The following is a 12,113-nucleotide window of genomic DNA, read 5'->3' on the forward strand; positions in this document are numbered from 1 at the left end:
CAAAAGGCGATAAATTAAGGACGGGCGAAGTATTTTATTGACTTTCCTTAGTCAATGTTGCCAGTTTTGTTCACAAAATTCGTTAATTAATTTAATCCTGAACATTTCTTTATGTCACAAACACGACATTAACAAACATGAGGTTGACATTATACGCACTTGTAATAGCTCACTCAGAAAATATTAAAAGAATTGTGAAAATAAATTTATATTTGAGCAGGGCTCTTGCTGAAAGGTATTTTAGCTATAATCTTCTTAAAAGTAAGGAAACATAGAGAAGGAACCGTAAGGGTATATTCCTTTTTTCAAATCGATCTTAATGGCTGTGTTATTAGGCCTTAAGTATGACTCACAAATGTGTATTTTTCCTCCGCTTTAAAAATACATTAGCAATATTAAGGTATCCAGAATCCCTGAAGTCACAAGCAGTTCAAAACACGTTCCATTGTGTAAAAAAATTGATTATTAACTATATGAAATATTAAAATGTGAAATGGGCTTGCTTTTTCCATCCCTAGGGTTTAACTTTATTATAAACCTTTCGATTTGTGAGTTGTCCGTAAGAAAAATACAAAAATTTAGCCAAGAACATAAAATAGCGAATGAATTTGGACCTATGAAATGGAGATATAATTTGATTGTGTAATTTGATAATGTTATAGTGAGGCTATGTTAACCCTATTCGGTCCGGGGTTTTTCGAACATCTTATGACCGGGGGGGGGGGGGCTTGGGGTTTAGATCTATCTTTTAATAGATCATTGGTTATTATGTTTGTAAGGTTTTCTTAATTAAGGGTTTGATGTAACAGCACATGTAGCACACAGTGTTAGACACGGACTTGGTTACGTTAATGCAGTTGAGAAAAGAACAAAAAATTATTATATATACACTTACTGGACGTGCAAAATTGACAACTAAATATCAAAGTCCATCATTTATGCTGCCACTTACAGAACAAAAACATAAATGATGAATTTTCTAAATTTTGATCATGTCAATTGTCTGTAGTTGGTAATTAAGTAAGCAATATAAACATAAACACTCAATGAATCATGACGTTAGAATGTCTTAGTAGATATTAAAACGTGCCATTTAATGTCCAATTTTTTATGTGTTCACCTCTTTCGTTCTGTTGGGGCAGGATCCGACTAGAATTCCGGACAATTTTTACGCATTACTGTTGTCAGATTCACGGTCCTTTCAGCTTGTTGCTACTTTTTATGAGGTTTTATCAAACAAATTGATTTACTTTAAAGCTTCTTTTAGCGCGCGAGTAGTATATGGTCTTTCACAGAAGTTTTGAATTTGAATTACTCAAATTACCTAACTTAATTACCTAACCTACTTTTTATATTACGCTCAAATGTACTACGACTCGGTTAATAACTTCTTTATTGTTTCAGAAAATGTCATTGTGCCGATCTGAGTTCAATTACAAGTTGTATTATCATTTGACCAATGTTCCATGTAATATGTATACTTCAGTTATATACATATCGACAAACGAAAAAGTTAAAACCGCTGCTACCATTTTCTTTTTTCACAAATAATGATCACAAAAGGACTTCCACTGTTCTGGCATTTGGAGCCATTGCAAACACATTTATTGAAATTTTGATATCTAAGAAAAGCTTAATGTTTGGGACACAGAGTTGGGTTTTTATACCGTTAACAAATCTTGTGTCAGTAGCAGAAATTGGTTTTCTTTATTTCCCCATATTCACCTGCATCCATTCTCCGTATGTTACTTTAGCATCCGTTCTTGGTGCCATTTATACAATGTTTATTACAATTGGGATTTTTGTCCGCTTGTTTCATGTCAAATGTGAAGGTGAATCCCAGCTGGGTGTTCAAGTATTGTCAGGATTTGCGATTTTACCAGACATTGTATGTTCTTTTGGGATTATGTTCAAGTTTATTCATCAAATCTTTAAAAGCATAAAAACAGGCGTTCATGAAGAACGTAAAGATAAAATACTGAAAAAATATCAGCAACAGTATGTTAAAAAACTGTTCAATCCATCTCCCTTTGAAGGCTCTTTAAATTTATTTACCAAATATATTTATAAAAAAGATCCTTATTTTAAATTTTCAACGATCGTTTTATCATCTGTGATAATTATCATCACTTCATTTTATCAGATTGCAATCACTGGTCTGTTTTACTTGCATTATATGATAAAATACTCAGAAAGGTATTTGGTGATTCAGAGAGCAATGTTTCGTGCCATAATAACATCGGCTGCCTTTGTGTTACTGATTGGTATGTTACAGTTATTTTTCTTCAAGAAGACTCATCGAAAAGATATGAGAAATGTGTACAAAAAAGGTCCCAAAGAAATAACAATATCAAATACTTCGACCATTAAGCGAAATCTATTTTTTCCTGGTTACTTCATTGCCCATATGGTGTTTGGAATAGTGGTGTGTTATCTTATGTTTATCTTATTCATCGCAATACCTTTCATTTTACTGATGGAGGTATGTCCTGATTGCTATGAAAAAGTTATTGTTCCAGCATTAAAAAAGGTTTATGGTCTTTTTATTATACCGATTGTGATTTACATCGTACAACGCAGTCTAGTTTTCTTTGTGTTCAGTCCGAGAATCAAGAACGATCAAGAATTTATCAGGAAGATGGGATTGTATCACATTGTTCTTTATTTTTCAATGTTCTATAATTTACTGCTTGGTGTGTTCTCGTGTTTGTACACCGTCTTCTTATCCACCATTGTAAGTCTTGTTTGCTTGGGAAGAATTGATCGTATTGTAATGAATCCGAAATATTTCAAACGCTTCCATCGTGGTCATCTGGCATATCTTAGCTTCTTGAAAATGGAAGGAGTTCATAAGAATCCGATTATGAGATGTTTCTGCCACATCCTTTTTGCGCTGGTATTCAATCAACGATACTTTAATTCACGCGACACCAAGATTTTCAGGATTTCTCCTACTTCATACAGAGTATCACCAAGAGCACTCAACCGATGGCATCTTGCCGTTATGTTAATTCGAAATCCAGTTTTGATGCAACATCGAATAAAGGCAAAGCAAAGCACCTATGGAGCCCTTTAATACGTAAAATCACAATATCTCATGAAGGCTTCGCAAAAGACTCTCTACTTCTCAGTCTAAACGTTTCGTTGTGTCGCCGAAAGGGAGAGGTGGGGAGAGGACGATAGTTTAACAACTTAACAACACAGACAAATGTACATTATTCTAACATTTTTATTATTCTAACATTTTTATATAATAACATGGCGACGACAACTTGGAAAAGTGGAAAACATAATAAACACCCTCTTGAATATGAGCTATCTTTTTTATTATATTATTACCCCTTTTTTTATTTTTTTATTGGTTTCTGATATCTAGGTTTTTGTTCAACACAGATCCACGGACATAATATACATTGTATATATATATCGAACATTGATTGGACGTTTTTATTAGCTTTTTCTCATCTATCATTAAGTCGATTGATGTGGGTTATAGGAGGGCGGAGGGGTGCGAGTGTAGCACTAAATGCCCTACCCACATAACTTCTTTCATGTTGGGTTTTAAGTGATAATATTTTGCTACGAATGATGTCCGTTACATAACAATTTAAAATCATGCCTTAGCGATGACTGTCAACAATAGTTTTTGAGTTTTCAAAGATGCACTGTTTGGCATATATTACTTATTTCGCCGAAAAATAATCAAATTATTTCTTGCTTTGACAATTTTAGTGATATTTTAACTTTTCAGACGCCCTTTACTTACTGATTAAGGCGTTGATTACACAGAAAATCAGACATTAGCGAGACATACGTGTATTTTGTGCTTCGAAATATTTTCTTTTGACTATTTTGGATCAAGAAACATAACCACACATGGCACCAACCACACAAAAACATCATGAAACGGGGAAAAAAACGAAATTTTGTAAGGCGTACGAAAATTCCTAATATATAAAAAAATCAAAAATTTTGAAATGGTGGGTGTACCCACCTGCTTAAAATTTTCTCAAAATGTGATCTTTTTATTTAAAAACGGGAGAAATTCAGCTACACAAAGGCTCAGGCTTAGTGGGTTAATATGCCAGCTACGGCATTTTTGCTCCCCCAGCCCCCCACACCTAATTTCACTCCCTTCGGCATGTGTAGCGTTAAATAGCTATTGCTATTTTCTTTGTTATGGTTATTTCCAAAACACGCGTAAATATCTTCGCTATAATTTTTTTACAAGAGTTTGGGAACCTTTTTGACATAGCAAGTCCTACCACCGTTTTTATAGGTCAAACTGTACAGGCGTGCAAGTTAAACTGGATGATGAAAACATAATTACATCACCACGTACCTTAACGTACCACCACGTAAACCCTTAAAATAGCACCTAGTCTCTGTGTTAATAATACCCGTATTCTGTCTGTTTGTCGGCAATATGGTAGACGAGAGTTGCAATGGCTTCCTTGATCTTGCCGCGAATTCATTGAAAAGCGGGGGGTTCTTTTAATTTCATTTTATTATATCTATTTCTTTTATTGTGTTTTATTTAATACCTAATAAAATAATTATGATTAAGATTTGTAAAAAGTTTTTACCTATAAAAAAACACAAAGATTATTAAATTCGACTACACTAATTCAATTTTAAACCCCGGGTACGCTATCTGATCCGTTCCGTTGATGAGTACAACGTGAATTTCGAGCGATTGCAGCATGTCTGTTGAACGATCTAAAGAAGCGGTGGTCATTTTGAAGGTGGTTTGTAGATAATTTTTGACCCTTTTGTCTTCTAAGAGCTTTGTACTTTTGTATTTGTTTCTTATAATGTATATATAATACAATATAAACTGTTTTGTCTATCTGTACCGGGCAATATTACCCGAGGTTAAAAGTATAGACCGAGCTTGTGACTGAAGGTAAAATTTCTCGGAAAAGATAGATAAAACAGTTTACATTGTATTTAGTAAATGACAGCTATTTTGCTTGGATTTATAGAAACCAAGATTATTTTCTAAAGATTTTCAAATGATAACAATGTAAAATCCAGGTTTTAATGAAGAAAAGAAAACGTTCGATTTAAAGTTCATTTTATCAATTTTTAAATAAATACATGTACAAAGAGAAAACAAAAGAAGTTAAAAGAAGAGTATATCACACAAATTCGACGTCTTTTTGCTTGTTGCGCACTGTGCTGATGGATGTTTATATTAAAAACGCAGTTATTTATGTGTGCACTATCGAACATGGATTTAAAATTATCAACATTCCTCGATGATGAGATGGATGTAGTGTTTGTAATGTTTTGCAAATGACGCTTTATCAATTTTTTGTATGATGAAATAAATAGAATTGTTAATATTTTGTAAAGGTCGATTTTTACCACGGTTGTTTGGACTGGTTATGTCTGACATGTGTTATACGTTGTTTACCTAAAGGCGTGTAATAGGACTTTAAAATTTCGATGTTTTTGTGACCACTAATTGAAAAAGTTGAATTGGATGAACGTCGTTGTTAAGGAGAGTTGAAATGGCTGTTTTTCTGGGGGAGTGTTTCAAAATTTCGGATTTACTGCATCTTGATTTTTAAGTCTGTAAGTATGTAGCTAGCGATTTTTAATGACTCTTCGGCAATGTTATTTGTTTACATTTGTAGCTACCATTATGGTTGCTATAAGGTTAAAGTTTATACCATGCTGTATAAAGCCCGTAGTTTAGGCTTTTTAGCCAGTCAGCGCTGCAGATTCTCCGTATAAACCGGTTGAAGATAGCTATCAGTTAATACAGCCATATAAATCTTAAACAAAACAATTTTAAGACTTCCGATAAAAACGTCGATTTTGAGGGAGCATCCTAAAGCCAGCTGGCTAGCTAGCCATATTTATTCCCATTGCGTTAAGTGTTATATTCAGTTTGATATAAGAGATTTTTATCCTTTTTAAACTGACAATAAATTTTGCAAAATTCACAAAAAAAAATTCAATTCCTTAAAATCAAACTGTTGGTTTTTTCCGAAAATGATATTATGCCTATAGATTGCATTGTTGTCAACAATCTGCACATTGGTGTGCAACATGGTTTGCCCGTACTAGGCACTTTGCAATTAATTTTTGAACTTTGGTGAAAACGTATTTCACAAAATAAAAAAAATTCTGGCCGACAGTTTTTGCTATGATGGGATAAAAGGTTGTAAACTGTGTTTTTATTTCCAGCTAAATTGTGGGAAAGGTAATTATTGGAAAAATGTTACAAAAAATATTATTTGCGACCTATCGTACTGAAACCTAAGTGTGCAGCATGGTTTGCGCTCAATCTGACGTTCAACGTTATGACGGTTTTATTGTTGTAAGCGCACCACTGAATTTGTGACATCGTACACCTGTGATAGCAAACCTTGTAGTCGGAGGTACCAAATGTTCTTCCTGCAACTAAAGGCCGTTTTCCACTTCAAGAAAATTTTCCGCGGACCGGCACGGAACGGAACAGAAACGTTTCTGAGCATGCGTACTTCAAATGTTTACATCACATGAGCAGAAAATTTTCTTGTCTGTTCCGTTCCGAGGAAAGTTGGATCGAGTTCAACTTTTCTATTCCTTTCCGTGCGGAAACAATAGGAAAAAATATTAGGCAATTAGGTTGGCTTATTTCTTCAGAATTGCGCCACAAATCATCTAGAGTTTAGTATTGGAAAGTAGGAGACATAATATGGACGCACAAGAAGAGGAAACCCAAACTTGGACTGATATTTATAATGTCAATGAAGATTTCAGTATCTAGCTGCCCCAAGGTTTCAACAGCTATAGTCGGAGGTACCAAATGTTCTTCCTGCAACTAAAGGCCGTTTTCCACTTCAAGAAAATTTTCCGCGGACCGGCACGAACGGAACAGAAATGTTTCTGAGCATGCGTACTTCAAATGTTTACATCACATGAGCAGAAAATCTTCTTGTCTGTTCCGTTCCGAGGAAAGTTGGATCGAGTTCAACTTTTCTATTCCTTTCCGTGCGGAAACAATAGGAAAAAATATTAGGCAATTAGGTTGGCTTATTTCTTCAGAATTGCGCCACAAATCATCTAGAGTTTAGTATTGGAAAGTAGGAGACATAATATGGACGCACAAGAAGAGGAAACCCAACCTTGGACTGATATTTTTAATGTCAATGAAGATTTCAGTATCTAGCTGCCCCAAGGTTTCAACAGCTACTACTGCAACAACAACAGTGCGAAAATTTTGACAATGAAAGCCAGGTGGAAAATGGGACACAGAAGATTTCCTTGGACACAGGAGATCACCTTGCTGATCTTATAGAAGAAATAAGAAATTATAGATGCTTGTGGGATACCTCCTGTAGAGCATTTAAGGAGTTACCAAAAAAAAACAGGCATGGACTCTCGTGGCTACAAAGTTTCAACTTAGCGGTATGTGAACTTCTTTTAGCTAGCTACACTAAATGCATGGAAACATGTTAGTTTTTAGTTTTTGTTTATATTTTTAGCTTAACCTTAGTGAAATATATGTGTCATAACTTTAGTGTTAAAAAAAAATTATATATATTTATAGTCAGCTTATTTTTGCATGCCTTTTTGTTACAAGTTTTAAATCAATTTTTATCCGTTACAGCCAAAGAAGTACAAGCTCAATGGACAAAACTTAAGGAAAATTATCGAAGGTGCATGAAGCGACGAGAAAAGGCAACTCGGTCCGGAGCTGGATTAAAAAATCTTCCAACATGTCAATGTTTTCGGGAGTTAGAGTTCATAAGCGATACAGTAACGAATAGAGCTACAACCAGCAACGTACCAAACATATTTTCACCACCACAATCTCCTAGTTTACATGGCCAAGAGACTTATGTAAATGAATTTACATCACCAGTTCTTTGCTCTGGTGCTAGAAAATCACCTGTTTTTGCCGTGTCAACTACTCCAACTAGCACCATAACAAGCACTCAAAAAAAGCGAAAAAATTCAAATGATATTGACAGCTTGTTAATGGCTTCCATCCAACGCGACTTAACACAAGCAACAACATTGCAGTCAAAAGAGGAGGAAAGAGATCAAGATACTTTGTTTTGTTTAAGTTTGGTGCAGGAATTCAAGGACCTAACAGCAAAGAATAAGAGACTGGCGAGAGTAAGAATCATGCAAGTATTTTGTGATCTTCATGAAGATGATAATGAATGACATTACTTTTTAGACTTTTTAAATTTTTATTGTACTGTATTTCCCAAGATTATTTATTTACAGCTACATGCTTTTTTATGAGAACTAGCTTTTTTTCAGCCACAATATTATGCCCTTCTATCAAAGTTATTATGAACACTGTTCACGTATTCTGTTTGCCATGGGACTTGTCCTTTACCTTCACAAAAGAAATCTCTGAAATTCTCTCTGACTGTCTTTGCATCTCTGGAGTAGTTGTTTGAACCGAAATTATTCTGAAAAGACACATCCCCTCACACTGTGCAATATCACTTCTCCAAGAACCTAGCTGTGAACCACTTCTAGCATCTGTGTCAATCAACTGTGGGGGGGGGGGGGGCAGTATTGGTAAGGGATTCAAATTCTTTTTTGCTCATTAAGTAATTGTGAAGAACAACGCATGCTTTTGTAACACTTGTAACAACCTCCTCCTTCGCAATAATTGGCGTCCGAAATATTTGAAATCTGGTTGCCAAAATTCCAAAAGTGTTCTCGATTATTCGCCTGCATCAGCCGATAGTTAAACATACGTTCTTTTATGCCAAGTGCATCTCTTGAATATGGTTTCATTAAATTGATTTTTAAGGGAAATGCCTCATCACCAACAAGAACGTAAGGATAAATTTTCTCACTGTACCAAATTTTCTCTGGATGTGGAAAATTCAGTTTATTCTTAAGGATTGAAACACCAAGGCTGCTACTCAAAAACACCCCTCCATCACTATTTCTACCAGAATCTCCAATATCCACCATGATGAATTGGCATTGCACACAGCCATTAAGACTAAAGAGTGTGTTTTTTTGTAATTGAAAAACATCGTGCCCGATCTTGCAGGAGCATTACTACGTGTTTTTGATCGATAGCACTAAGTCAGTGCTTAAATTGCCACTTCATTTCAAAATCATTAGCGATTTGCTTCCATTGTTCCTCTGTTCCAGGACATGGCATTAAAACATCCCATATTACAACAGTTGTTTCGTTTATAATTTGTCCAATACTGGTGGGACTTATACGAAAACTAGCTGCTATCGTGACTTGTGCATCACCGGTAAATATATAACGTAGCGTAACGCTTAAACGTTCGCTTGGACCAATTGACTCCCTCTTCTTGGATGACTTTTGTATGTACGGTCCCACTTGATGAAGAAGATTTTCGTATTGAGTAGGGTTCATACGGAAATATTGAAAAAAACAGAGCATGGTCATGTAGCTTCATTTCTGTTATAAGCAAGTGAAATTCACCTTTCTCTTTTCTTTCTTTATATATTTGACGAATCCACATGCTTTTCTCGCATCTCTTCTTCTTCAAGCGATTTTGAAGCAATAAAAGCTTTTTTGTTGTTACACTTAATCGCGCCATATTTGTTTACTTTATGTATTGAAAAAGTGCGCCAGAAATGAAGTAGAAATTACTGGCAGAAAATTTTCTTTCTTTTCTGTTCCGTTCCGTTTCCTTTCCATTCCGTTCCGTGGAAAATTTTCTAGAAGTGGAAAACGGCCTTAAGCGTTTATATATATTAGGACCGAGGATAATACTGGCAAATAATTTCGCTAAGTTTACTAAAAATTTAAGGATACGTCAAACCCTTTTTGCCCATGTTGAGAATAATGCGTATATTTCCTAAACTATACAATTTAACTTTATAAAAGTATATATATTCTGAAAGCCTATTAAATTTCCTATGTAGCCATGCTATTTTTATTATTCGTCGAAAAAAATGGAAAGGCGTAAAAAATTATCGAACACGTTTTCAAAGTCTCTGATACTTGAGGGTAGAAGGTACAAGCATTTTACTTTTATATTGTAAAAGTTATATCATTAAACTCAGCTCCCTATGGGCATGGAAAAGGTGCCTGCGTTCTTTTTCTAAAAACATATTTTTAATTTTATTACGAAAAATTGATTTTGGTACTCCTTCGTTGATAAAAATAAACTTTATCACATGGTAACCTCTGAATGGTACATTTTTTTCAAAAAAACAAACACCTTTAGAGAGCTTAATATCTTGTTAATAATTATGTGCTAATTCTGTCTAGATATATTGAAGTTCCTGTACCTTCTACCCTAAAATGTAGAACAACATCGACAAAAATATGTTTACGAGATAAACAGCCTTGAACATCCTCACGCTTCAGTAACTCGAAACAAAGAAAATAATTTCTTTAGGTTTGCATGCTCCGTAGGATACAGAATTGTGCTGATGCGTCATGATTCTACAGCATGTGGCTATTTTTTTAATAAATTATTTATATACTAGTCGATATGGCCCGTGGAAAAATCCATTTAGGTAAAAGCCCAATGAAAAAATAGGTTGCTTTAGATGTTTTGCTGATGTCAGCAGCGCATATACAAAAAAAATGTTCTTAAAATCTTACACCAAGTATCAAATGTCAAATAGCATTAAATCCTCCACACAAGGTGCAAAATCTAGTTGATAAAAAGTAACACTCACAACATCAACACTCACAACACCCACCAAACCGACAGTAAGAATACCGACAGTTACAACACCGACAGTCACAACACGGATAATAACAATGTTAGAAATAACACATCTCAAATATGTACATCTTGTAAGTGATATGTTGAAAACCCTCAGTATTTTTTTCTGAAATGTCAAAAAGGAGGCCTGCATGAGTTAGCACAAATCAACAAAAATAAGTTCTTTACACATTTTAAATATTGTCTTTCCCTTAAAAGCTTCTACAAAAATATGAAAAAGCCATAGTTTGGAAAACATCAAATTTAAATCTAGAAAAACCAGTCACTTCGCTTGCATACCATCCTCTCCCGCAAAGTTACACAAAATGTAAAAATCAACCAGTTAAGAACACAAGAATTTTCTTTTTTAGTATGATGATCCATACTGCCCTTTACCAACAATTTTAAACCTAAATGTCAAAAAATCAATAAGCAAAGAATAAACTTGAATCAACAAACATTGTATATATACGGTTCATAAACAAGCGTTTACACAAAATGTAAAACAGATCGGTTTTTGAGAAACACATCTAAATCAACAAAAATAAGTTAATTCAGCATGTCGTATATTTCCATTACACATTAACCTTCCACAAAAAGGTTATGAAACACATCAAAATTTTAAAAAAATAAATAATTTCAGTGCATATATACAGTCCACACGTTTAGATTACAAAATATAAAAAACAAAAACAGTTTCAGTCAGAACATTAAGTAGTTTTTTTATCATCAACAAACATTTATCCCTACAAAATTTTGTAACATTTTCAACAAAAACAAAAACGGGAAACCATGGAATTTTCTTTCAGCAAAAATTACATCACATACAGTTAGTTCTCCCAAACAATAGTTTATAATACGAAATATAAAGACAAAGTTGTTTATATAGTCTGAAAATGTACTTACACTGTACGAAAAGCTTAACAAATAAATGATTTTTAACTTTCAAACTTGTTTTATTTTCTTCTTAATTAGTATAATATGGCTGTTATTTTTACCGATAAAGACATCAGCTTTACAGCAGCTTACAGTGAAGTCTGATTCTACAAAGATTTGTTCTTTCAGTATATATGTTGCATGTGGTCTATTTCCACAAAAGTTTACACAAAATTTAAAAAAAGAGCATTTTGCAACACGAACAATATGAACTGACAACCATACCATTCTCTCATAAATTTTTTTAACCCAAAGTCATAAACCCGCTTATATAAATTTCCAATCAAATGTCAAAAACCCTGTAAAAAAACCTGGCATTTTACATGTAGGCTGACAAAAGTTTAACAGGATGAGGAAACAAAACAATAAAAATTAACTTAACACACACACTTTAAATTCTATAAAATTCGTTCCACTTGTCATATTGTAGTCTCCTTGTAAAGTTTACAGGAAATGTGAAAAAATTATTTTCTATGGGCATAAAAATGTGTCACATTTCCTACAAGT

General features: G+C 34.0%; 3 protein-coding genes across 3 annotated transcripts in view; 1 reads left to right on the forward strand and 2 right to left on the reverse strand.

Annotated features, from left to right (window-relative positions):
- Positions 1-10,018, reverse strand: part of LOC130637296 (RNA-binding protein 8A-A-like) — a 67,347-nt gene extending 57,329 nt beyond the window's left edge. Inside the window, exon 1 of the mRNA XM_057446918.1 lies at positions 10,008-10,018. The gene's annotated coding sequence lies outside the window, so the exon portion shown is untranslated. The remainder of the gene's footprint in view (positions 1-10,007) is intronic.
- On the forward strand, positions 1,410-3,701 carry LOC130637248 (stimulated by retinoic acid gene 6 protein-like). The gene has a single exon (XM_057446915.1). It carries the CDS (start codon positions 1,460-1,462, stop codon positions 3,074-3,076), a length of 1,617 nt encoding a protein of 538 aa, XP_057302898.1. The 5' UTR covers positions 1,410-1,459; the 3' UTR covers positions 3,077-3,701.
- On the reverse strand, positions 9,059-9,394 carry LOC130648923 (uncharacterized). The gene has a single exon (XM_057455092.1). It carries the CDS (start codon positions 9,392-9,394, stop codon positions 9,059-9,061), a length of 336 nt encoding a protein of 111 aa, XP_057311075.1.
- Positions 10,019-12,113: the final 2,095 nt, after the last annotated feature.

The sequence above is a fragment of the Hydractinia symbiolongicarpus genome, chromosome 1 (assembly GCF_029227915.1).
Source record: "Hydractinia symbiolongicarpus strain clone_291-10 chromosome 1, HSymV2.1, whole genome shotgun sequence".
Lineage (NCBI taxonomy): Eukaryota > Metazoa > Cnidaria > Hydrozoa > Anthoathecata > Hydractiniidae > Hydractinia > Hydractinia symbiolongicarpus.

Bases quoted from the DNA above. Each gene is read 5' to 3' on its own strand.
- LOC130648923 (XM_057455092.1), bottom strand. From the start codon at position 9,394: ATGACCATGCTCTGTTTTTTTCAATATTTCCGTATGAACCCTACTCAA.
- LOC130637248 (XM_057446915.1), top strand. From the start codon at position 1,460: ATGTTCCATGTAATATGTATACTTCAGTTATATACATATCGACAAACG.